This window comes from Gorilla gorilla, chromosome 6 (assembly GCF_029281585.2).
Source record: "Gorilla gorilla gorilla isolate KB3781 chromosome 6, NHGRI_mGorGor1-v2.1_pri, whole genome shotgun sequence".
Taxonomy (NCBI): Eukaryota; Metazoa; Chordata; class Mammalia; order Primates; family Hominidae; genus Gorilla; species Gorilla gorilla.
Window position 1 is genome coordinate 96,655,970 of NC_073230.2, and position 26,311 is coordinate 96,682,280.

The 26,311-nt window shown below is 38.1% G+C and overlaps 2 protein-coding genes across 8 annotated transcripts in view; one reads left to right on the forward strand and one right to left on the reverse strand.

The window, feature by feature from the left end:
* ANKIB1 (ankyrin repeat and IBR domain containing 1) overlaps positions 1–26,311 on the reverse strand; it is a 264,755-nt gene that overhangs the window by 225,347 nt on the left and 13,097 nt on the right. The window lies entirely within an intron of this gene.
* Positions 1–26,311, forward strand: part of LRRD1 (leucine rich repeats and death domain containing 1) — a 37,918-nt gene that overhangs the window by 5,256 nt on the left and 6,351 nt on the right. For 3 of the 7 annotated variants that reach the window (XM_019031103.3, XM_055346597.1, XM_019031102.3), the window contains exons 2-4: positions 9,024–11,014; positions 15,088–15,286; positions 23,603–23,764. In XM_019031103.3, the coding sequence (XP_018886648.1) occupies positions 9,098–11,014; positions 15,088–15,286; positions 23,603–23,764 (2,278 nt within the window). In that variant the 5' untranslated portion in view covers positions 9,024–9,097. The remainder of the gene's footprint in view (positions 1–9,023; positions 11,015–15,087; positions 15,287–23,602; positions 23,765–26,311) is intronic. The other 4 variants (XM_063708244.1, XM_063708246.1, XM_063708245.1 and 1 more) reach the window with 2 other exon arrangements.

Genomic DNA, 26,311 nt, shown 5'->3' on the forward strand with positions numbered 1-26,311 from the left:
TACCAGATATCCAGATTTATTACAAAGTTATAATCATTAAAACATGTGGTATTGATACCAACTTAGATTAAAAGGAATAGAACTGAAAGTTCAGAAACATCTCCACACATATATGAACTATGATTGAAGAATTAGAAATCAATGAATAATTTACTATTGAATAATAAATTGTTGGAGACAACTGACTAGGCATGAGAAAATAAATTAGATCCTTATTTCACAGCATACACAAAATCATTTCCATGTGGATTAAAAACCTAATTGTGAAAAGCAAAGCATAGCATTTTTTAGAATTTATGGTTTCCTTACACTCTGGCTACACCTTTGTAAATAAGCACTCTGTTTTTGTTTTTTTGTTTTGTTTTTTTCTGGGACGGAGTTTCACTCTTGTTGCCCAGGCTGGAGTACAATGGCGTGATTTCTGCTCACTGCAACCTCTGCCTCACGGGTTCAGGCGATTCTCCTGCCTCAGCCTCCCGAGTAGCTGGGATTACAGCCGTGCGCCACAATGCCCAGCTAATTTTTGCATTTTTAGTGGAGACAGAGTTTCACCATGATGGTCAGGCTGGTCTCAAACTCCTGACCTTGGGTGATCCAACCGCCCTGGCCTCCCAAAGTGCTGGGATTGCAGGCATGAGCCACCACGCCTGGCCAGCACTCTGTTAAAGTTTCCTCAAATTACTCAATTTGAGTGGATCATCCTTTCTTGTAGGACTCTGATACAGAAGTAAATGTAGAAGAATTTCTTAAGGCACAAAAAGCAAAAAACCATAAAATTGAAATATGGCAAAAAACATTATGGAAATAGAAGATTACAAACCTAAATACTTTGACTCAACCATAGTAAAAACAGTTAAGACCATAAACTACACATTTTGAGAAACTTTGAGTGGAGATAATATGGACACAGATTATGGGGGGTTTTTTTGTGTTTTGTTTTTGTTTTTGTTTTTGAGATGGAATTTCACTCTTGTTGCTCAGGCTGGAGTGCATTGGTGTGATCTTGGCTCACTGCAACCTCCACCTCCTGAGTTCAAGCAATTCTGCCTCAGCGTCCCAAGTAGCTGGGACTACAGGCATGGACCACCACTCCCAGCTAACTTTTTTATTTTTATTTTTAGTAGAGACGGGGTTTCTCCATGTTGGCCAGGTTGGTCTTGAACTCCTGACCTCAGGTGATCCACCCACCTTGGCCTCCCAAAGTGCTGGGATTACAGGTGTGAGCCACCACGCCCAGCCTGGACATAGATTATCTTAATAACCTTCAAAACTTAAAGTTTTATTAAATATTTTTTTAGGACCAGACGTCATGGTGAAACCCCATCTCTACTAAAAATACAAAATTAGCTGGGCATGGTGGTGCATGCCTGTAATCCCAGCTACTCGGGAGGCTGAGGGAGGAGAACCACTCTGAACCCGGGAGGCAGAGGTTGCTGTGAACCGAGATTGTGCCATGGGCAACAAGAGCAAAACTCTGTCTCAAAAAATATATATATATATATATATTCTAATTGATACATAATATATGTAGATATTTTCAAGGTATATGTGATAATTTAATACAATCATGTAATTTGTAAAGATCAAATCAGTGAAGCTGTGATAGCCATAAACGTAAATATTTGCCTTTTCCTTATGCTAGAAACATTCAAATTATTCTCTTCTAGTTATTTTGAAATATACAATAGATTATTGTAAACTATAGTCACCCTACTGATCTATCAAACACTAGGCCTTATTTCTTCTATCAAACTGTTTATTTGTACCTATTAATCAACCTCTCCTCATGATCCCTTTACCCCTACCCTTCCTGACCTCTGGTAACCACCAATCTACCCTCTATCTTCATCTACTTTTTAGCTCCCACATATGAGTGAGAACATATGATATTTATATTTTTGTGCTTGGCTTATTTCACTCAACAAATGACCTCTAGTTCCATCCATGTTGCTACAAATGACAGGATTTTTTTCTTTCTTATGGCTGAATGATATTCCATTGTGTATATATATGATATTTTCTTTATCCATTCATCTGTTGATAGATACTTAGGCTGATCCCATATTTTGGCTTTTGTGAACAGTGCTGCAATAAACATGGAGTGTAGATATCTCTTTGATATAGTGATTTTCTTTATTTTGGATATATACCAGTAGTGGAATTCCTGAACCATATACTAGTTCTATTTTTACTTTCTTTGTGGTGACTCCAATACAGTTTTCATAGTGGCTATACTAATTTACATTTCCATCAACGGTATCGCAGAACGACTTTCTTCACATCCTCGTCAGCATCCGTGATTCCTGGTCTTTTTAATGAAAACCATTTTAACTGGCATAAAATGATATCTCATTGTGGTTTGATTTGCATTTCTCAGATGATTAGTGATGGTGAGCATTTTTTTATATACCTCTTGGCCATTTTATGTCTTTTTTTGTGAAATGTCAATTCAGATCTTTTGCAAATCAGATTTTTTTTCCTTTTAAGTTGTTTGAGCTCCTTACATATTCTGGTTAATTCGTTGTCAGATGGGTAGTTTGCAAATATTTTCTCACATTCTGTGTGGGCTGTCTCTTCACTTTGTTGATTGCTTCCTTTGCTGTGCAGAAGCTTTTTAGCTTGATGTAATCCCATTTGTCTATTTTTGCTTTTGTTGCCTGTACTTTTGAGGTCTTACACAAAAAAAACTTTGGCCAGACCAATGTACTGAAGTGTTTCCCCAATGTTTTCTTCTAGTAGTTACATAGCTTCTGGTCTTAGATTTAAGTATGTAAGCCATTTTGGTTTGATTTTTGCGTATGGTGAGAGATAGGTGTCTAGTTTCATTCCTCTGCATATGGTTATCCAGTTTTCTCCGCACCATTTATTAAAGAGACTGTCTTTTCCCCATTGTATGTTCTTGGTGCCATTGTCGAAAATGAGATGGCTGTAAATGAGTGGATTTATATCTGGGTTTTGTATTCTATTCCATTGGTCTATGTGTCTGTTTTTATGCCAGTATCATGTTGATTTGGTTACTATAACTTTGGAGTATATTTTGGAGTCAGGAAGGATGATGCCTCCAGCTTTGGTCTTTATGCTCAGGATTGCTTTGGCTATTCAGGGTCTTCTGCGGTTCCATATAAATTATAGGATTGGTTTTTTTTCCTTTCTGTGAAGAATGTCATTGGTATTTTGATAGGGATTGAATTGAATCTGTACATTGCTTTGGGTAGTATTGTCATTTTTAACAATACTGATTCTTCCAATCAATGAACATAGAATGTCTTTCCATTTTTTGCATCCTCTTCAATTTTTTTCATCAGTGTTTTCTAGTTTTCCTTATCTAGATCTTTCACTTCTTTGGTTAAATTGATTCCTAGCTATTTTATATTCTTTGCAGCTATTCTAAGTGGGATTGCTTTCTTGATTTTTTTTTTCAGATTGTTCACTGTTGGCATATATGAATGCTACTGATTTTTGTATGTTGATATTGAATCTTGAAACTTTACCGAATGTATTAGTTCTAACAAATTTTTTAGTAGAGTCTTTAGATTTTTCTAAGTGTAAAATAATATTGCCTGTGAACAAGGCTAATTTGACTGCTTCCTTGCCAATTTGGACACCCTTTACTTCTTCCTCTTGCCTAATTATGTGGGCAGGACTTCCAGCATTATGTTGAATAAGAGTGGTGAGAGTGGACATCCTTGTTTTGTTCCAGATCTTAGAGGAAATGCTTTCGAATTTTCCCTGTTCAGTATAATGTTAGCTGTAGATTATCATATATGACCTTTATTATTTTGAGGTATGTTCCTTTGTTGAGGGTTGATATCATAAACGGATGTTGGGTTTTGTTTTGTTTTGTTTTTTTTTGATACAGGGTTGGTCTCACTCTGTCACCCAGGCCAGAGAGTGCAGCGGCAGAATCATGGCTTACCTGAGACCTCCCAGGCTCAGGTGATTCTCCCATCTCACCTTCCTAAGTAGCTGGGACCACAGGCATGTGCCAACACACCAGCTAATTTGGGATGTTGAATTTTATTGAATATTTTTTCAACATCTATAGAAATGATGATATAACTTTTGTTATTGGTTCTATTAATGTGATGTATCATGTTTATTGATTTTCATATGTTGAATGAACCATCGTTGCATCCCTGGAATGAATCGCACTTGATCATAGTAAATAATCTTCCTAATGTGTTGATGAATTCATTTTGCTAGTATTTCATTGAGGATTTCTGCATCTATGTTCATCAGAGATATTAGCCTGTAGTTTTCTTTTTTTGCTGTGTCCTTCTCTGGTTTTGGTATCAGGGTAACACTGGCCTCGTAGAATGAGTTAGGGAGAATTCCCTCTTCAGTTCTTTTGAGGAGTTTGAGTATAATTGGCATTAATTCTTTTTTAAATGTTTGGTAGAATTTAGAAGTCAAGCCATTAGGCCTGGACTTTTCTTGGATGGGAGACTTTTTATTACAGATTTGATGTCATTTCTCATTACTGGTTTGTTGAAGTGTTCTATTTCTTCATAGTTTAATCTTGGTAGGTTACATGTATCCAGAAATTCGTCCATTTCCTCTAGGTTTTCCAATTTGTTGATGTATTGTTGTTCTTAATAGTCTCTAATGATTCTTTGTATTTATGTGGTCTCAGTTGTTATATCTCCTTATTTGATTCTGATTTTACTTATTTGGATCTTCTTTTTTTTTTCTTAGTCTAGACAAATATTTGTTGATTTATCTTTTCAAAACAACTTTTTCCATTATTGTTTTCTGTATTCTTTTTTAGTCTCAATTTCATTTATTTCTGCTCTGATATTTCTTATTTCTTTTCTTCTACTAATTTTAATTTGGTTTGTTCTTCCTTTTCTATTTCCTTGAGGTACATCATTAGTTTATTTGAAACCTTCCTACTTTTTATATAGGCCTGTATTGCTACAAACTTCCCTCTTAATACTACTTTTGCTGTATCCCACAGATTGTGGTATGTTGTATTTCCATTTTCATTTGTTTCAAGAAACTTTTTAATTTCCTTAATTTCTTCATTGACACAATGGTCATTCATGAGCATGTTGTTTAATTTCCATGTGTATGTGTAGTTTCCAAGGTTGCTGTTGATATTGATTTCCTGTTTTATTCCATTGTTGTCAGAAAACATACTTGATGTTAATGCCAATTTTTTTGAATTTGTTGAGACCAGTTTTGTGTCCTAAGATATTGTCTATTCTGTGGGATTTCCCAAGTGCTAATGAAAAGAATGTGTATTGTGCAGCGATTAGGTGAAGTGTTCTGTAAATGTCAATTAGGCCTATTTGGACTAGTGTGTAATTTAACTCCAGTGTTTCTTTGTTGATTTTTTGACTGGATGATCTATTGATTATTGAGAGTGTGGTGTTGAAATTCCCTACTATTATTGTATTTCAGTCTGTTGCCAGACAAATTAGAACGCCTTTATTGTATTTCAGTCTGTTGCTAGATGAATTAGATGAATTAGAGTGCCTTTATATGTATGTTATTTGCTCCTTTTCTCTTGCCACTTTTAGAATCCTCTCTGTCTTTGACCTTTGTTTGATTATTACATGCCTTAAAGTAGCCTTATTTGGGTTGAATCTGCTTGGTATTCTTTGACCTTCCTGTATCTGGATATTTAGCTCTTAAACTGGAGAGTATTCTGTCATTATTTCTTTCAATAAGATTTCTACCTCTTGCTCTAGATCAGCTCCCTCTTGGAGATCAATAATTCTTGGATCTGGTATTTTGAGGTAATTTTTTGTATCTTTTAGGTGATCTTCATTGCTTTTTATTCTTTTCTCTTTTTTTGAGTACTTTCTTCTTTTCTTTTCCTTCCTTCCCTCCTTCCTTCCTTCCTTCCGTCCTTCCTTCCTCCCTTCCTTCCTTCCTCTCTCTCTCTCTTTCTTTCTTTATTTGTCTCTCTTTTTTTTTTTTTTTTTCAAGGTCTCATTCTACCACTAAGTACGGAATGCCAGCATGATCTTGGCTCAGCTTAACTGCAGCCTCAACCTCCTGGGCTCAAGTGATTCTCCCACCTCAGCCTTCCAAGTGGCTGGGGCCACAAGCACACATCACCACGCCTGGCTAATTTTTTTATTTTTTATAGAGATGAGGTCTTGCTATGTTGCCTAGGCTGGTCTTGAACTCCTGGCCTCAAGCAATCCTCCTGCCTCCACCTCCCAAAAGTGCTGGGATTACAAGTGTGAGCCACTGTGCCTGGCCTTCTTTGAGTATTTTCAAATGGCCTGTCTTTGAGCTCACTTATTCTTTCCTCTACTTGATCTGTTCCACTGTTGAGAGCCTCTAGTGAATTTTTCTGTTCAGTAAATGTATTTCTCAGTTCCAAAATTTCTTTTTTTTTTTTGAGACGAAATCTCTCTCTGTCGCCCAAGCTGGAGTGCAGTGGTGTAACCTCAGCTCACTACAACCTCTGCCTCTTGGGTTTAAGCAGTTATCTGCCTCAGCCTCCCAAGTAGCTGGGATTACAGGCACCCACCACCACGCCCGGCTAATTTTTGTATTTTTAGTAGAGATGGGATTTCACCATCTTGACCAGGCTGATCTTGAACTCCTCACCTCATGATCCACCTGTCTCGGCCTCCCAAAGTGCTGAGATTACAGGCATGAACCACCGTGCCCAGCCTCTCAGTTCCAACATTTCTGTTTGATTTTTTAAATTATCCAATCTCTGTTAAATTTTTCTGATAATTTTCTGAATTGCTTTTTTGTGTTATTTTTGAGATCGCTGTTTTTTTGTGTGTGTTATTTTTGAGATCACTGCCTTAAAATGGCAGTTTTAAGGAAGCGGTGACTCACGCCTATAATCCCAGCACTTTGGGAGGCCGAGATGGGCAGATCATTTAAGGCCAGGAGTTCGAGACCAGCCTGGCCAATTCAATGAAACCCTGTCTCTACTAAAAATACAAAAATTAGCTAGATATGGTGGTGCATGCCTGTAATCCCAGCTACTTGGGAAACTGAGGCACAAGAATTGCTTGAACCCAGGAGGCAGAGGTTGCAGTGAGCCAGGATAGCACCACTGCACTCCAGCCTGGGTGATAAAGCAAGACTGTCTCAAGAAAACAAAACAGACCTGTCATTTTAAATTCTTGGTCAGAGAGTTCACATATTACCATCTTGTTGGGGTCATCCACTGATTCCTTGCTTTGTCTGTTTGGGGACATCATGGATCCCTGTTTGCTGTTATTTCTTATGGATGTACATATGTACATTGAAAGATCAGTTATTTCTTCCAGCCTTCGTCTGGCTTGTTTGGGTTTCTACTGGATGTGTTTGCTTACAGATTCTTTGTAATTTACTTGTTGAGTCTTTCTTTCTTTTTTTTTTTTCTCCACTCAGTCATTACATCCTTTGTAGCACTATATAGAACCTTAAGCCTAGGTTTGCCTTGGTTCTAGTAAATAGTCAAGTACGCATTCTGGATGGGGTACATCCCAAAGGGGATATCTTGGTAGTGTGAGAAGGCTAGGTAGTTCATGTCCAGGTGACCTGTGGAACGAACCTCCTACAGCATGGTGCTGCTGAATAGGCACTCTGATGTGGTGTCTCCTTTGGCCAAGTTACAAAGCAGAATTTCCGGGCTGGGAATGGTAGTTTTGCCGCCTCTTTTTGGCTGTTGTCAGGGATATTTCTTCCTATAGGCACTCCCAGTACTTCCCATGGGTTGAGGCAGGGACAGGTCTCCTGCCAGGGAATCCAAGTTGGCAGGAAAGCCAGCTGTCCACCTTGATCTCACTTTCCCACTGTAGAAACTATGAGTCACAATAAAAAATTTTATGCTTGGTGCCAGGCAGATTGGAGAAAGGGGCATCTTGGATATGAATATCTAATTCTCTTATTGTCTGCTTAGAATTTTTTCACCTTTGTGGTCTTAGGAACTATTTCCTCCTCATGTTTGAGTTCTGGGATATTGCTGGTAATAATCGTGGCCCTGTATATTTGTTTTTGGCTTCTGTTGGTGGGAGGAGAGAAGACAGCTTGCTTTTGTGGTGTCAATTTTGGAACTGGAAATCTCCTGAATCAATATTTAATCCAATCTTATCAAGCATTTTTAACAGAATCTTAGAGCAGAATAACTTCTTTTTTTCTTTCTTTCTTTTTTGAGACAGAGTCTCGCTCTGTTGCCCAGGCTGGAGTGCAGTGGCGCCATCTCGGCTCACTGCAAGCTCCCCCTCCCGGGTTCATGCAGTTCTCCTGCCTCAGCCTCCCGAGTAGCTGGGACTACAGGCACCCGCCACTATGCCGGGCTAATTTTTTGTATTTTTAGTAGAGACGTGATTTCACCGTGTTAGCCAGGATGGTCCCGATCTCCAGACCTCGTGATCCGCCTGCCTCGGCCTCCCAAAGTGCTGGGATTACAGGCGTGAGCCACCGCGCCCGGCCTGGCTCTCCCTTTTATGTTACCTTTTTTTTTTTTTTTTTTTTTTTGAGATGGAGTTTCACTCTTGCTGCCCAGGCTGGAGTGCAATGGTGCAATCTCGCCTCACTGCAACCTGTGCCTCCCGGGTTCAAGCAATTCTCCTGCCTCAGCCTCCCCAGTAGCTGGGATTACAGGCGCCCGCTACCACACCCAGCTAATTTTTGTATTTTTAGTAGAGACAGCGTTTTGCCATGTAGGCCAGGCTGGTCTCCAACTCCTGACCTACAGTGATCCGCCCCTTCGGCCTCCCAAAGTGCTGGGATTACAGGTGTGAGCCAGCGCACCCGGCCCCCTTTTATGTTTTCCATGAAATTTGCTGAATCCTCTCAGTCCCTTATGGCTTTTTTCTAATTTTCTTTGAACTTTTTTGTTTCTTTCTGTAATTTTAAAGTGATTTCAAGAGTAACATGTGATAAGTACATGCAATCAATAAACCATCCTTAACCAGGAATTATATATAAAATTAGTTTGTTATAAATGTATTATTTGTATTTGTATTAAATTATTTCTTATAAAATAAAATAGTTGTATTAAGATTTATTTGTCATTTTGACATCTCTTACATCTTTTAATTTCAACATTTGTTTTGTAGATTCAAAGGAAAAAACATGAAAATTAAAATCAAGTTACAATTTTGTATTGGCATAAAACATATCAGCAAATAAGATGTCTGAAAAGGAGGGTATGTCAGAAGAGCTAGAGGATACTATTAGTCAATTTAGGAAAGAATCTAGATCACAGTCAATGAAGGAGCCTGGCTTTATTAAAGAAACATCAAATTTGATAAACGAAGCTTCTGATTACCTGGAAGGGAAATCTTCTAACCAGATTTATGAAACATATCCTAGACAGAATACATTAGATTCAACATCTTCCTCTGGAAAGAAGTCTAAGAGAAATGAAGAACAAAAGAAAAATCTTCAATTTTCTGAAACAAGCCCTAGAACAGAAACTTCACAGAGTTTATCATCACTAACTGGGAGGACTGCAGAATATCAGGCTTTGGTTAACTTCCTATCTCATGAAACAGTAGGAGAAGTTAGTCCACAAGTCTCTGAAGAAAATCAGAAACAACTTGGCTTAGGGGCAGATAACTTTACAGTTAACCTTGAGGCCAAGGGTTTACAGGAATTTCCTAAGGACATTTTAAAAATCAAATATGTAAAATATCTATATTTAGACAAGAATCAAATCAAAACTTTTCAAGGGGCAGACTCAGGTGATCTGTTAGGACTTGAAATTCTATCCCTGCAAGAAAATGGATTATCATCACTTCCATCTGAAATTCAGTTACTTCATAATTTAAGGATATTAAATGTCAGTCATAACCACATATCACATATACCTAAAGAAATATCTCAGCTTGGGAATATCAGACAACTCTTTTTTTATAACAATTACATTGAAAATTTTCCTTCTGACTTAGAGTGTCTTGGAAACTTGGAAATTTTAAGTTTGGGTAAAAATAAGTTAAGACATATACCAGATACTCTGCCTAGTTTAAAAAACTTGAGGGTTCTCAATTTGGAATATAATCAGTTAACAATATTTCCTAAAGCTCTCTGCTTCCTTCCAAAGTTAATTTCACTAGACCTTACTGGAAACCTAATAAGCAGTTTGCCAAAAGAAATTAGGGAGCTTAAAAATTTAGAAACACTTTTAATGGATCACAATAAGCTTACCTTTCTGGCTGTAGAAATTTTTCAGTTACTCAAAATAAAAGAACTCCAACTGGCCGACAATAAATTGGAAGTTATTTCACACAAAATTGAGAATTTCAGGGAACTTAGGATTCTTATACTTGATAAAAATTTATTGAAAAATATACCAGAGAAAATATCTTGCTGTGCAATGTTGGAATGCCTTAGTCTTAGTGATAATAAATTAACAGAACTTCCTAAGTACATCCATAAGCTTAACAATTTAAGAAAACTCCATGTAAACAGAAATAATATGGTAAAAATAACTGACAGTATCTCACATCTTAATAACATATGCAGTCTAGAATTTTCAGGAAACATAATCACAGATGTTCCCATTGAAATAAAAAACTGCCAAAAAATAATTAAAATTGAATTGAGTTATAACAAAATAATGTATTTTCCATTGGGACTGTGTGCTTTAGATTCTCTTTATTATTTGAGTGTTAATGGAAATTATATTTCAGAAATACCTGTGGATATATCTTTCAGTAAACAACTGCTTCATTTAGAATTGAGTGAAAACAAACTCCTCATATTTTCTGAGCACTTTTGTTCTCTTATTAATCTTAAATACCTGGATCTTGGTAAAAACCAAATAAAGAAAATTCCAGCATCAATTTCTAATATGATATCACTCCACGTACTTATTTTATGCTGTAATAAATTTGAAACTTTCCCTAGAGAATTGTGTACTTTAGAAAATTTGCAAGTACTTGATCTTTCAGAAAACCAATTACAGAAAATCTCTTCAGACATCTGTAATTTAAAAGGAATCCAGAAATTAAACTTCTCAAGCAATCAATTTATACATTTTCCTGTTGAACTGTGCCAACTTCAATCACTGGAACAGCTGAATATAAGTCAGATAAAAGGGAGAAAGGTAAGAGACTGGTATTGTGGGCTTTGTGGGGAAGGAGAGACTGGAGAGGATCAGAATCCAAGCTGTGGTGTATCTGTGGGTACCGTATGTGTGTTTTAAGTTGAGCTGAAATATTTTGTTTTTTAAATGAAAGCCCTCCCCGTCCCCGCCAAACATGGCTTATAAATACAATTCACAACACAAAAGCTGTACAGGAAAATACTTCATTACAATGAAATATGAAGCGATGAAAGCTGACAATTCTATAGATTCCTTTTTATTTTGGTGTAAATGTAAAAGGAGTTTTAAAGTTATGAATGTCATATAAACACATTATTGAAAGTTTGGAAAGTGATAAAAGTAAGACAAAAGTCATTCCACAAGCATATCATTGTATTATAACTACGGGCATACGTTGACACAACTTTTAGTCTTTTTTCCCGTTATGCATATGGTTTTATAAGGAATTATAAAAGACTACACACTCAATTTTAAATTCTTCTTTTTTTAACCAATAAGCATTTCTCTTTGATGTAACCATCTTCCCAATAAATTGTTATAACCAGTACATGATTTATAGATCTAAACTTCTTGTTATGCATTTAGGAATGTTATAATTTTTCTTCATAATAATGTTGTGATGAATTTTTCCATAAATATAGCCTTTTTCATATTTTAGACTATTTCCTTAGGAAATTTTTCCTGAAGAATTGCTAGATCAATAAGAATTAACATTTTTAAAGCTTAGCATTTTATCTTACTGAAACTCTAGGAGTAAGTTTTATGGAAATATTTTTTTAATAACTAAAACATTACTGATTTATATGAAGATCTTAGTAAACAAATGAAAAGAACACAGCTATTATCTAAGGCAGGGCTTCCCAAAGTCTACTCCTAAAAGCCTTAGTCCCATGAGCATCTGCTCAAAAAAAAGGGAGGAGGGGAGCAGTGTCTGTGATCAAATAGCTTTAAGAAGCACTGGGTTCTTCTCTTAAAGAATAACAATGAATACTGATCTATTAAAAGCTTTGAAGAGTCTTGCACTAATTTTCCCAAAATATTCCCATATTTCCCAAACTTATTTGACCATTTTTAACATAACAGCTATCATATACTACATTTCCAGAAAAACTGCTCCAGGGAATACTTGCTTAAGCAGATGGAATGAATAGTGATACAGCTTGTATTTAAAAAGTTGATTTTGCACTAACAGACAATTTTTATATCTGCAATATAATAATCAGTTAATTCATTGACTGATTCATAACCATCTCATTCATTTTCTCCTCTTGTAAGATAACTGTTGGTATCTCCAATGTTATATCCTTAACTCTCTCTTTTTTATTAACTCCTTTCCCACCACACCTGCTGTCACTTACATGCACATTATCCCAAAGTCTACATGACTAGAGCTGATCTCACACCAGTGCTGTAGTCCCATAGTTCTCATTTTTTTTCCTGGAAATTATACATGTTCTATTCTTTTGTTGTCACACACTCAATATAACTTCAAAGTCAGCTCATTTTTCTTCCATCTCCTTTCAAAACTTCTCCATTTCTGTTTGTGATGCCAGTTTTTCTTTTAAACCTGCCAGGCTAAAACTCATGAAATCATTCTTGTTCCTTTTCCATCATCAGTTATACCTCATCTTACACCAAAATTGTATTATTTTTCCTCTGAAAAAGCTGTTGGGTTATCTCCCTCATTTTCCAGTGTCACTGTCTACAACCTGGTCCTTGGTTATCACTCACTTCATGCATAGATTTATGCCAGGAACCTCCTCCCTTTTAGCAAGCCTTATCAAAGTTGTCAGACTTCATTGCAGAGGACTGTCCTCCATGTATCATACTTGCCTGTCAGGAATCCAAATTGCCTATCTGTTGCCTACTCAAAGTGAATGGCTGCCCAAGGCAACAGTCCACATATTTGCAACATCATTGCAAAGGTCATCAAATGGAAAAAATGATTTACAAGAACTCCTGTCAAAAAGAATATCCCATGTAGTTGAAAATATCACTTGATAATCCCCTTGGGGTGGAAATGAAATGCCCAAATAATTAACTTATATAATAGCAGATGGTCACTTATCTGAAGAAAAGTCAGATTAATCACAGGGCTTTTATTTTACTAAAGGAAGGATGCCCAAAAGGAACCTTCCTTCTATATGAATTCCATCATCATACAGCTCTCAGACACCACCTCTAGTAAATGTTGAGAAGGTAATTAAAGAATATTTGTTTCAATGAATGCCAAATAAAACTGAACCCACCTATCTGTTTTGATCTGACTCCTACTTCATAGGCCAGGCTCTCAAGTCTTGCCATAGCCTGGTTCCATGCTCCTTATCCAAACAAATCTCCCTCTGCTTTGCATCACCTTTCTTTGCTGGTCAGCTTCTCACTGGCCATTATTATTCATGATATTTATCTTGCCTTAAGTGTCCTGTAACTTTTTTCTAATTCTATTCATTCTTTGTTTTTGTTTTTGAGACAGAGTCTCACTCTGTCGCTCAGGCTGGAGGACAGTGGTGCGATCTCAGCTCACTGAAACCTCTGCCTCCCAGGTTCAAGTGATTCTCCTGCCTCAGGCTCCTGAGTAGCTGGGATTACAGGCACTCACCTCCACGTCCAGCTAATTTTTGTATTTTTAGTAGAGACGGGGTTTCACCATGTTGGTCAGGCTGGTCTTGAATTCCTGTGATCCACCCACCTTGGCCTCCCAAAGTGCTGGGATTACAGGTGTGAGCCACCGAGCCCAGCCGCCTATTCATTCTTAAGAGGCTATTCAAGTTCTACTTTTTACATGAAGCTTTACTTTAGTTCTCTGATTTGTAGTAATGTACCTTTTCTAAACTTTCATTCATCAGTTATTAATTGTATTATTTTGGCATTGGATTACCTATTGCTTCATTCCATTTCCTGATTTTTTCATATGGATATATTCTGTTCCCTAAAATAAAATTTAATCTCCGTGAAGTTGGAGACTATTTCTTATGCTTCCTTTATACCTGGAAGAACATATAGCACAACATCCAGAATGTACCTTGTTGTTTAGCTATTAGAGGTGCCTATACATTCAAAATTGTTTTGTTCATAGAACTTCCTTTATTTCAAAAGCCACTCATAATGGCCCTATTTTCTCTAAATATGCATATTTCTTCTTCATCTTAACAGAATATTTTAATTCCTGCAATTTTGCAACACTTTTTATAGTAGGAATTTTTATTTAAGGTCACATTGCCAAACTGTGACTCCATTATTAAACATTTGGTCAAAATGCATTTTGTGCTTGGAAACACATACAAAAAGTATAAAACATGTGTATCATATCATTTAGAAAATCTTAAAAAACGCACACAAAAGATGAATAAAAAGCAATGGGGCCTGGCGAGGTAGCTCACGCCCTTAATCCCAGCACTTTGGGAGGCCAAGGTGGGAGGATCGCCTGATGTCAGGAGTTCGAAACCAGCTTGGCCAACATGGCAAAACCCCATTCTACTAAAAATACAAAAATTAGCTGGGCGTGGTGCTGGGCATCTGTGATCCCAGGTACTCAGAAGGCTGAGGCAGGAGAATCGCTTGAACCCGGTAGGCAGAGGTTGCAGTGAGCTGAGATCACGCCATTGCCCTCCAGCCTGGGTGACAGATCGAGATCTCCGTCTCAAAAAAAAAAAAAAGCAATGTTGATAGGACTAGGAATAAGGAGATCAAATGTGGGATGGAGTAGTTGGAAAAGACTTCTGGGAGGGGGGCGGGAAAGAAGCCAAAACAGGGTCAGATTTAGGGAGAAGAGAATGGGATAAGGAGGTAATGAACACTGAGTGATGGGAATGTGAGCAAAGTGGGTTGCAAGCCACAGGGTTGAATTAGAAGCATTGGTCAGATTGGGGAGGTACTTGGATGTCGCACAATATCTTGTGGGTTTTAGTCAGAAGGGAGAGTCAGTCACAAAGAATTTGTGACATAATAAAAAATCTCCTTTTTAAGACAAAAACAAAAACAGACAAAACTCTTTCATTTGATTTTAGAAGAAGTTTTAGTCATGCAAATATGTATGTATTTATAAATGTATAATTGTGTAATCTTTGTTACAGCTAACAAGACTTCCAGGAGAGCTATCTAATATGACTCAACTTAAAGAACTTGATATCTCAAATAATGCAATCAGAGAGATTCCAAGAAATATAGGAGAATTGAGAAATTTGGTTAGTTTACATGCATACAATAATCAAATAAGTTATCTTCCACCATCTTTGCTATCTTTAAATGATCTGCAGCAACTAAACCTGAGTGGTGAGTGTCAAGCATAATCAGTAAGCATAATCAATAAGTAGAGTATTAATGTCGGAGTTGCAAATTTTGCTGACAAGATACAGAATGGCAAAGAGTCAACATAAGGTATTAAGTCACCATTAGAAGGAAATGACTGTCCTAGGTACAGAAAATGAAAGCAAAGTATAAGGTCCAGTTCCTGCCTTGAAAGAGTAGGAGAGCCTGAACATATTTTCATTTATTTTCTCTCTTCTCTGCCTATACCCAGTCATTTAGTATTTCTTCCCTTTCTGAACCCAACCTCACCTCTTCCTCTACACACACCTACACAACCTCAGGTCAGCATTTTTTCTGCGTTTCCTTCTCTGTTGGCTCCCCTGATACTTCTCCTATGCCCTATAATACTCGAATACCTTACATGGAGTCATTTACAAGGTAAAGCATTACAATAACCAAAACAAAATAAAAATGACATTGTAGAAAAGAAAATAAACCACTCACTCTAAAGATATCAGAAAAGATTTTCCAAAGTACAACAAACACTGCATTGATTATATATATATACACACACATACACACATATATATGCACATATATGTACACATATATACATATATACACATATATATTTATTTGTTTGTTTATTTATTTATTTATTTTGAGACAGGGTCTCACTCTGTTGCCCAAGCTGGAGCACAGTGGCAGGATCATGGCTCACTGCAGCCTTGACCTCTCTAGGCTCAGGTGATCCACCTGCCTCAGCCTCCCAAAGTGCTGGGATTATAGGCGTGAGCCACCATGCCCAGCCAGCAGTGTCTTTAAATGCCTAATCTTGGAAGTGACATAACATCACTTCTGCTCTATTCTATTGATCACACAGACCAACCTTGGTATAATGTGGGAGGGGACTACACAAGGGGGTAACAGGAGGTAGATATCATTGTGGGCTAACAGATAGCCCTAATTCTATTTGAGTAATTGAATTTGTAGTTAAAAGCTCTCATACAAAGAAAATTTCTAGCTCAGATAACTTCACTGGTGAATTCTATGAAGTATTTTATAGAAGAAACAATGCCAATTTCAAAAAGGATTCACCGGTGAATTCTTTCAAGTATTTTAAAGAAGAAATCATTAAGTTAGGCCGGGCATGGTGGCTCATGCCTGTAATTCCAGCACTTTGGGAGGCCGAGGGGGGCGGATTGCTTGAGGTCAGGAGTTCGATGCCAGCCTGGCCAATATGGTGAAACCCCGGCTCTACTTAAAAAAAAAAAATTAGTCAGGTGTGGTGGGGCACACCTGTAATCAAAATCAAAACTACTCAGGAGGCTGAGGCAGGAGAATCGCTTAGACCCAGGAGGCGGGGGTTGCAATGAGCTGAGATTGTGCCACTGCACTCCAGCCTGGGCGACAGAGTGAGACTCTGAAAGAATGAAGGAAAGGAAAGAAGAAAGGAAGGAAGAAAGGAAGGAAGGAAGGAAGGAAGGAGAAACAATGCCAATTTAAAAAATTCTGTCATAAAATTGAGGATACAACATGTCTCAGTTCATTCTGAGGCCAGCATTATCCTAATACCATAATAAGACAAAGACATTACTTGGAAACTTACAGAATAACATCCTGCTTGAACATCGATGCAAAATTCCTTAATGAATTAAAGCAAATTATATCCATCAATATAAAAAGTGATATCATATTGTGACCAAGTGGGATTTACCCTGGGAATGCAAGGTTGAGTCAATATTCAAAAACGAATCCATGTAATTCACCATCTGAACAGGCTTACGAAAAGCCATGTGAACTTCTCACTGTAAGTATAAAAAGCAAAGCAAGCAGATGTGGTGGTTTATGCTTGTAATCCCAGCTACTTGGGAGACATAGGCAGGAGGATTGCTTGAGCCCAGGAGTTTGAGGCTGCAGTAAGTTATGATTGTGCCACTGCATTCCAGCCTGGGCAACAAAACAAGACCTCATCTCAAAAAAAAAAAAAAAAAAAAAGCAAATATCATATGAAAAAATACAATTTCCATTCAAGATTTTCAAAAACAAACAACAACAAAAAAACTCTCAGCAAGCTAGAAATAGAAGAGAATTTCCTCAACTTGAAAAAATGCATCTGCAAAACTCCTATAGCTAATATCACACTCCATGGTAAACGATTTATTTTCCACTATGATCAGGATTAAAGTAAAGTTCTCCTTTCTCACCACTTCTTTTTGACGTTATAACTGGAATCCCAACTAGCACAACAACACAAGAAAAAGAAATAAAAAGTAAATAGATTGTGAAGGAAGAAGAAAAAATTATTTCTGATAATAGAGACACATTGTCTAGGTCAAAAATCCCAAAGGATCTACAGAACAAGTAAGTTTAGCAAGATTGCCCTATACAGAGTTAATATACAAAAATCAATCATATGTCTACAGACTAGCAAGAAATGATTGGAAATTGATTTCTTTAAAAGTACAATTTAAAATGGTACCAAAACCATAAATAAAACTAACAAATTACATATAAGATCTATATGCTGAAAACTGTAACATAGATAAAACTAAATAAACCTAAATAAGTAGAGAGATATATAGTGTTTATAAATTGGAAGACAATATTGTTAACATGTCAGTTTTCCCAAAACTTATCTTTAAATTCAACTCAATTCCAACAAAATCCTAGCAGAGTTTTTTGTTTCAGAAAACAATGAGGTAATTCTAAAATGTATATAAAAAGTCAAAGGAACTAGAATAGCTGAAACAATTTTGAAGAAGAAAAACAAAGTTGGATGATTCACACAACCTGATTTCAAGACTTATGCAAAACTATAGTCATGAAGACAGTGATAGTATTGGCAAAACAACAGACATAAGGATCAATGGGACAGAATAGAGAGTCTAGAAATAGATCCACTATTATGGTTAATATTGAGTGTCAACTTGATTGGATTGCAGGATGCAAAGTATTGTTCCTGCATGTGTCTGTGAGGGTGTTCCCAAAGGAGATTAACATCTGAGTCAGTGGACTGGGAGAGGCAGACCCACCCTCAATCTGGGTGGGCACAATCTAATCAGCTGCCACCTCGGCTAGAATAAAGCAGGCAGAAGTACGTGGAAGGACTAGACTGGCTGTGTCTTCTGGCCTCCATCTAACTCCCATGCTGGATGCTTCCTGCCCTCAAACATTGGACTCCAAGTTCTTCAGCTTTTGCACTCTTGGACTTACACCACTGGTTTGCCAGGGGCTCTAGGGCCTTTGGGCCTTTGGCCACAGACTGAAGGCTGCACTATTGCCTTCCCTACTTTTGTGGTTTCAGGACTTGGACTTGCTTCCTTGTGCCTCAGCTTGCAGATGGCCCATTGCAGGACTTCACCTTGTGGTTGTGTTAGTCAATACTCCTTAATAAACTCCCTTTTATATATATATCTATCCTATTAGTCCTGTCCCTCTGGAGAACCCTGACTAATACACCCACTATATGGTAGTCCTGTCCCTCTAGAGAACCCTGACTGACCACTATGTGGTCAACTGATTTTTGCCATGGTAGTTCCCCCTTATTCACAGTTTCACTTTCCATGGTTTTACTCATGATCAACAGTGGTCTGAAAATATTAACTGGGAAATTCCAGAAATAAACAATTCATAAGTTTAAAATTGTGCACTTTTCTGAGCAGCGTGATGAAATCTTGCACTGTCCTACCTGGGTTGTGAATCCATTCACTGCATGTGCTCCCTGCCTGTCAGTCACTTAGTAGCAGTCTCAGTTATCAGATCCACTGTCACAGTATCACAGTGCTTGTGTTCATGTAACCCTTATTTTACTTATTAATGGCCCTAAAGCACAAGAGTAGTGATGCTGGCAATTTGGATACACCATAGAGAAGCCTTAAAGTGCTTCCTTTAAGTGAAAAGGTGAAAGTTCTTAACTTGGAAAGAAAAGAATCATATGATGAGGTTGCTAAGATCTACGCTAAGGACGAATATTCTATCGATGAAATTGTGAAGACAGAAAAAGAAATTTGTGCTAATTTTGCTGTTGCACCTCAAACTACAAAATTACAGCCACAGTGCATGATAAGTGCTCAGTTAAGAAGGAAAAGGCATTAAATTTGTGGGTGAAAGACATGAACAGATGTGTTCTGATTGACAGCAATCATGTTTGATACTGTATTCGGTTTGTAGGCATCAGCTGGGGGGTCTTGGAAGGTATCTCCCATGGATAAGGAGGAACTACTGTAATCCAACAGAAAAAGAACATTATTTTCAACAAATATTGCTGGATCAACTGGATGTCCAAAAGCCAAAACAAAACAAAATAAAGCAAAAACAAACAAATAACCACAATATAATTTTGATCCTACACACTATATAAACATATTACCTCAAAATGAATCACAGACCTAAATGTAAAAGCTAAAACTACAAAACTTCTAGACAAGAACATAGAAAAATATTGTTTTGCAAAAAAAAAAAAAAAGTGAAAAAATATTACAAGGCTGGGTGTCATGGCTCATGCCTGTAGTCCCAGAACTTTGGGAGGCTGAGATGTGAGGATTGCTTGAGACTCAGGAGTTTGGGACCAGCCTGGGCAACATGCGGAAACCCCATCTCTACAAACAAAATACAAAAAAATGAGCTGGGCATGGTGGTGCACTCCTGTAGTCCCAGCTGCTTGAGAGGCTGAGGTGGGAGGATCACTTGAACCCATGAGGCTGAGGCTGCAATGAGCCAAGATCGTGCCACTGCACTCCAGCCTGGGTGACAAAGCCAGACCCTGTCTCAAAAAAAAAGGTGAAAAAAATCGAAACTTTGGCAAGGATTTCTTATATACAACACTGAAATTACAATCCACAAATAAACATAATTGATAAGTTGGTTTTCATCAGAATTGGAAACTTCTCGGCTGGGCGTGGTGGCTCATGCCTGTAATCCCAGCACCTTGGAAAACCGAGGCAGGTGGATCTCCTGAGGTCAGGAGTTCGAGACCAGCCTAGCCAACATGGTGAAACCCTGTCTCTACTAAAAATACAAAAAATTAGCCAGGCGTGGTGGCAGGCGCTGTAATCCCAGCTACTTGGGAGGCTGAGGCAGGAGAATCGCTTGAACCCAGGAAGCGGAGGTTACAGTGAGCCAAGATGCTGCCACTGCACTCCAGCTTGGCTGACAAAAGCAAGACTAAAGGCTTTTTAAAATTTTTTTATTTTTATTTTTTTTTTACGGCAGAGTCTTGCTGTGTCATCCAGCCTGGAGTGCAATGGCACGATCTAGGCTCACTGCAGCTTCTGCCTCTGGGGTTTCCTGCCTCAGCCTCCTGAGTAGCTGGGATTACAGGCGCCTGCCACCATGCCCAGCTAATTTTTGTATACTTTTAGTAGAGATGGGGTTTCACTATGTTGTCCAGGCTTCTCTCAAATTCCTGACCTCAAGTTATCCACCCGCCTTGGCCTCCCAAAGTGCTGAGATTATAGGCATGAGCCACTGTGCCCAGCCCAAAAGACATTTTTTAAAAGAATGAAAAGCAAAGCCATGGATTGGAATAAAATATTTGCTTAATACTTAAAAAAAAAACTAAAAACAAAATTAAGAAGTCAAACAACTTAATAAAAATTGGTATAAATTTTGAACAGATAATTTACTAAGAAGCTATATGAATGAAAAATAAGCATAAGAGGCCGGGTGTGGTGGCTCACGCCTATAATCCCAGCACTTTGAGAGGCTGAGGCAGGTGGATCGCTTGAGGTCAGTAGTTCAAGACCAGCCTAGCCAACATAGTGAAACTCCATCTCTACTAAAAATACAAAAATTAGCTGGGCATGGTGGCTTGTGCCTATGGTCCCAGCTACTCGGGAGGCTGAGGCACAAGAATTGCATGAACCCCGGAGGCGGAGGCTGAGGTGAGCTGAAATCACACCACTGCACTACAGCCTGGGTGACAGAGCTAGACTCTGTCTCAAAATAAAAAAGAAAGAAAGAAAGAAAAGAAGCATATGAAAATATTATGCTTATTAGTCATATTAGAGAAATGCAAATTAACTATACAATGAAATATTGCTATTAGAATAGTTAAAATTAGGCTGGGCGCGGTGGCTCACGCCTGTAATCCCAGCACTTTGGGAGGCCCAGGCGGGCAGATCACGAGGTCAGGAGTTTGAGACCAGCCTGACCAATATGGTGAAACCTCGTCTCTACTAAAAATACAAAAATCAGCTGGTGTAGTGGCACGCACCTATAGTCCCAGCTACTCAGGAGAGTGAGGCAGAAGAATTGCTTGAACCCAGGAGGTGGAGGTTGCAGTGAGCCGAGGTGACGCCACTGCACTCCAGCGTGGGCGACAGAGCGAGACTCCATCCAAAAAAAAAAAAAAAGAATAGTTAAAATTAAAATCTGATAATACCAAAAGCTATCAAAATACAAGTAACTGAAACTCTGATACACTGATGAAAGAAATACAAAATGGTACAACCCTTTAGAAAAGTTTGGTAGTTTCTTATGTAGTTGTACATACACTTAACCATACAAACCATCAATCTCACTTCAACTACTCTTTTACATGAAATGAAAACTTATTCAACAAAAAACTGAGTAAAAATGTATAGAGAAGCTTCCTTTGTAATTGCCAAAACTGGAAGCTCTTCAAATGTCATTTGTGTATTAAATGGATAAATTATTTACATCTATATAATGGAATACTTCTCATTATTAAAAAGAAAAAAAACTATTGATACACACAACACTGATATTGTTGTAATGCTAAGTGAAAGAAGTCAGACCCTAAAGACTATGTGCTGTGATTTATAACATATACGTTATACATGTATGTGTGTGTATATATACATATATAAAATTCTAGGTTTATAATAAATATATTTTACACACACACACACACACACACACACACACACACTCCCAGAAGCATTGTATCCAGATCTTGGTTTCTAAATATGATTATTCACTAAAAGGAACCAGTTTCCTTTACCTATATTTATAAATAATATAACTATAAAATATATAAATAATATAAAGGCAAATTTTAGGCCTCTCTAAATTACTACAAATTCATTTTTACCACAGTTTTACTTCTTTTTTTTTTTTTTGAGATGGAGTTCCGCTCTTGTCTCCCAGGCTGGAGTGCAATGGCATTATCTCGGCTCCCTGCAAACTCTGCCTCCCGGGTTCATGCAATTCTCCTGTCTCAGCCTCCTGAGTAGCTGGGATTACAGGTGCCCACCACCACGCCCAGCTAATTTTTGTATCTTTAGTAGAGATGGGGTTTTGCTGTGTTGGCCAGGCTGGTCTTGAACCCCTGACCTCAGGTGATCCACCCACCTCGGCCTCCCAAAGTGCTGGGATTACAGGCGCGAACCACCGGTTTTACTTTTTATCTTAGGTTTACATTGGATTAGGATGGTATTGAAAAAATTACATTTAGGAAGGTAGAGTTTAATTCCCACTCCCCCTTGAGGGTAGCCTAGATTTAGTGACTTACTTCCAAAGAATAGAGTATGGAAAGGAAAAAAAATTATAACATTATCTTGGAGAATGCTAGCAGAGACTGTGTTATCCAAGCGATAAAATTTAACATCATTAGTGATGTCATGCAGATATGAGGTATCTCTGATATAATGTGATAAGTGCACTTCACCTCTGTGGTATTCTTTCCAAAAACCCATAACCCCAGTCTAATAATGAGAACATATCAGACAAATTCAAGTTATGGTACATTCTACAAAATTCATAACCAGTACTTCTTAAAACTGTCAAGGTCATGAAAAACAAGGAAAGACTGAGAAACTATCACAAACCAGAGGCGACTAATGAGACATAAAAGTACGCAATGAGATTTCATGAAACAGAAAAAGGACACTGACGGAAAAACTAATGAATCCAAAAAAATCTGAAGTGTATTTAGTAGTAACATACCAATACTGGTTTCTTAGATTAAACAAATGTAATATGATAATGTGATAACATTAGGAGAAACTAAAGCTGGATGAGGAATGCAGAAGAACTTGCTACGATCTCTGCAACATTTCTATGAATCTAAAATTATGCTAAATAAACAGTTTAGTTTAAAAATTACCATCACATCCACTCTATAAAGTTCTTTGCTGTATTAAAAGAGGATAGTCTCTGTCTCATTTTGCCACCCCTAGGAGAGAAAGGAACCACAGCTGTCTTTCTATAAACACTCTTTTTTGCTCTTAGCATGTGGACATCAGAAATAATTTATGACCTGCTGCATTGTGAGGGTCCTCTGGTACTTTGCCAGCAAGACATAACAGATGTTATTTGTCTCCATAGTTTTCTTTTGTAGAAAGATGTAATTCAATTCTAATTTTTTTCTACTAGGAAATAATCTGACAGCTCTACCTAGTGCTATCTACAATCTTTTTTCACTGAAGGAGATAAATTTTGATGACAACCCTTTGCTGAGACCTCCAATGGAAATCTGTAAAGGAAAACAGTTGTATACTATTGCACGCTATCTACAGAGGGCAGATGAAAGAGATGGTAGGTGATGAGTGATTGACTATCTAACAAGTCATTTCTTTTTTATTTTATTTTATTTTAATATTTTTGGAGACAGGGTCTCACTCTGACACCCAGGCTGGACTGCAGTGGCATGATCACGACTCACTGCAGCCTCGGACTCCTGGGCTCAAGTGATCCTCCCACCTCAGCCTCCTGAGTAGCAGGGACTGCAGGCATGTGTCACCGCACCTGGCTAATTTTTTAATCTTTTAGTAGAGACAGGGTCTCACTGTGTTGCCCAGGCTCGTCTTGAACTCCCGAGCTCAAGCAATCCTCCTATCTTGGCCTCCCAGTGTTGGGATTACGGGTGTGAGCCACCACACCCAGCCACAAGACACTATCTGATATGAATTAAAAGATGGTTTGCTTTAATTGGAGGCTTTCAATCTGGCAGAGATATGAAAATATTGATCATCTTTCTTTTCTTAAGTTTAGGAGTTTGTTTTGATAATTCAGATTACATAATCCAGGTCCACACAAATTGAGGCACTGAAAATAGGCAAATCCAAGTGGAGGAGGGGTGGGCTGTTTCCTACCCTATTGACCTTAATGCCCTTCAATAGGTGTTTCATTCAGATTGTGGCCAGACTCAAAATCCACACATAAATCTGTCAGTTCCAATCTGTTCTACCAAATGTAGTTGTTCTAAAAGACATTTGGAGTTGCGTGTGGTGGCTCATGCCTGTAATCCTAACACTTTGGGAGGCCAAGGCAGGACAATCACTTGAGCTCAGAAGTTCGAGACCAGCCTGGGCAACATAGTGTGTGACCTTGTCTCTATTTTAAAGATAAATAAATAAATAAATAAATAAATAAATAAATAAAATACATTCGGCCTTGAGGGAAGTCCATGGAGCCATTCCACTGATGGCAGTCAGTCCCACTATGACCATCTGTCTGAAATATTTTGATAGTCTTTATCCCATCTGTCCTTGAGCTCTCTGTTGTGTGTCTGATTATTTCTGAGAACAGGCCCATTTTCTTTAAAAGGGACTAGATGAAGACTGGCTTCAAGTGTCTGGGAGGGAATCTTCACTGTCCAATTCTTTCCCTGGGGCTGGGTTCCTAACAGTTAGGCTTTTCCCTAGGACTCTGATTTGCCACTTTTCATCACTAGTCAGAATGAATCCAGATTTTGGTCCTCTAATTTAATGCAAGAGAACAATCAGTTATGATCAAGATTTGGGGAAATGGAATACCAAAAACTATCCCTTCAGATCATTCTATCATGTATCTTGTCTACATAATCAGGAGCTTGTACTAATGTAATTTCATAGTGAGACAGTCATGAAAAATTGCTTAAAGTCACAATATACATCCATATACATGGCTATCATTTAGAGGCTTTTGCAAGACTTGGGCTTTATTGATAAAGGAACCTAAAATACAAAATTAAAAGCCACAGTAGCTGTCTTCTTTAGCTTACTGTACAAGTTGATTGTCTTAATTGTTACTATAAAAAGGGATCTTTTGGCCAGGTGCGGTGGCTCATACCTGTAATCCCAGCACTTTGGGAGGCCAAGGCGGGTGAATCACGAGGTCACGAGTTCGAGAGCAGCCTGGCCAACATGGTGAAACCCCATCTCTACTAGAAATACAAAAAATTAGCTGGGCATGGTAGCGGGCACCTGTAATCTCAGTTACTCAGGAGGCTGAAGCAGGAGAATCGCTTGAACCCGGGAGGCAGAGGTTGCAGTGAGCCGAGATCACACCACTGCACTCCAGCCCGGGTGACAGTGCGAGACTCCGTCTAAAAAATGAAAGGATCTTTTATGGTAATTCTATTTCTATAGAATAAAGATTTTCGGGGTTTTCTAGGATCCATAAAGTATTTCTGTTAGGTACAGTACTTTAGCGAAGGGCTTAGAATCTCAGCCATTTATCTCCTTTCCCTACACCCAAGGAGCCTTCATATTGCAGGCTTGGCATCCAGTGAGGGCAGAAAGAAATCAGTATGGGAGATGTATTTATTCTGCAATTAACAAATGGAGCCTTTTTCTTAAACTTTTACTTAGAAGATTGGAATTATATATATATATATATCATAGCATGAAATATAGCCTGAGAGAGTATATATAAAACTTTTTAAAATAGAACATATTTGATCACGCGGGATGGTACATCTCGAGTTCTGAAAATTCTCACAGGCTGGGGGCAATGGCTCACGCCTGTAGTTCCAGGACTTTGGGAGGCCAAGGCAGGAGGATTGCTTGAGCCCAGGAGTTCGAGACCAGCTTGGGCAATATAGTGAGACTCTATTGCTTCTCGGCCTTTTGGCTAAGATCAAGTATAGTGAGACACTGTCTCTACAAAAAATTTTAAAAACTGAGGTGGGCAGATAACTTGAGGCCAGGAGTTTGAGACTGGCCTAGCCAACATGCCAAAAACCCATCTCTACTAAAAATACAAAAATTAGCTGGGCATGGTGGCACGTGCCTGTAGTTCCAGCTACTCGGGAGGCTGAGGCAGGAGAATTGCTAATCTGGAGGCGCCTGTAGTTCCAGCTAATCAGGAGGCGGAGATTGT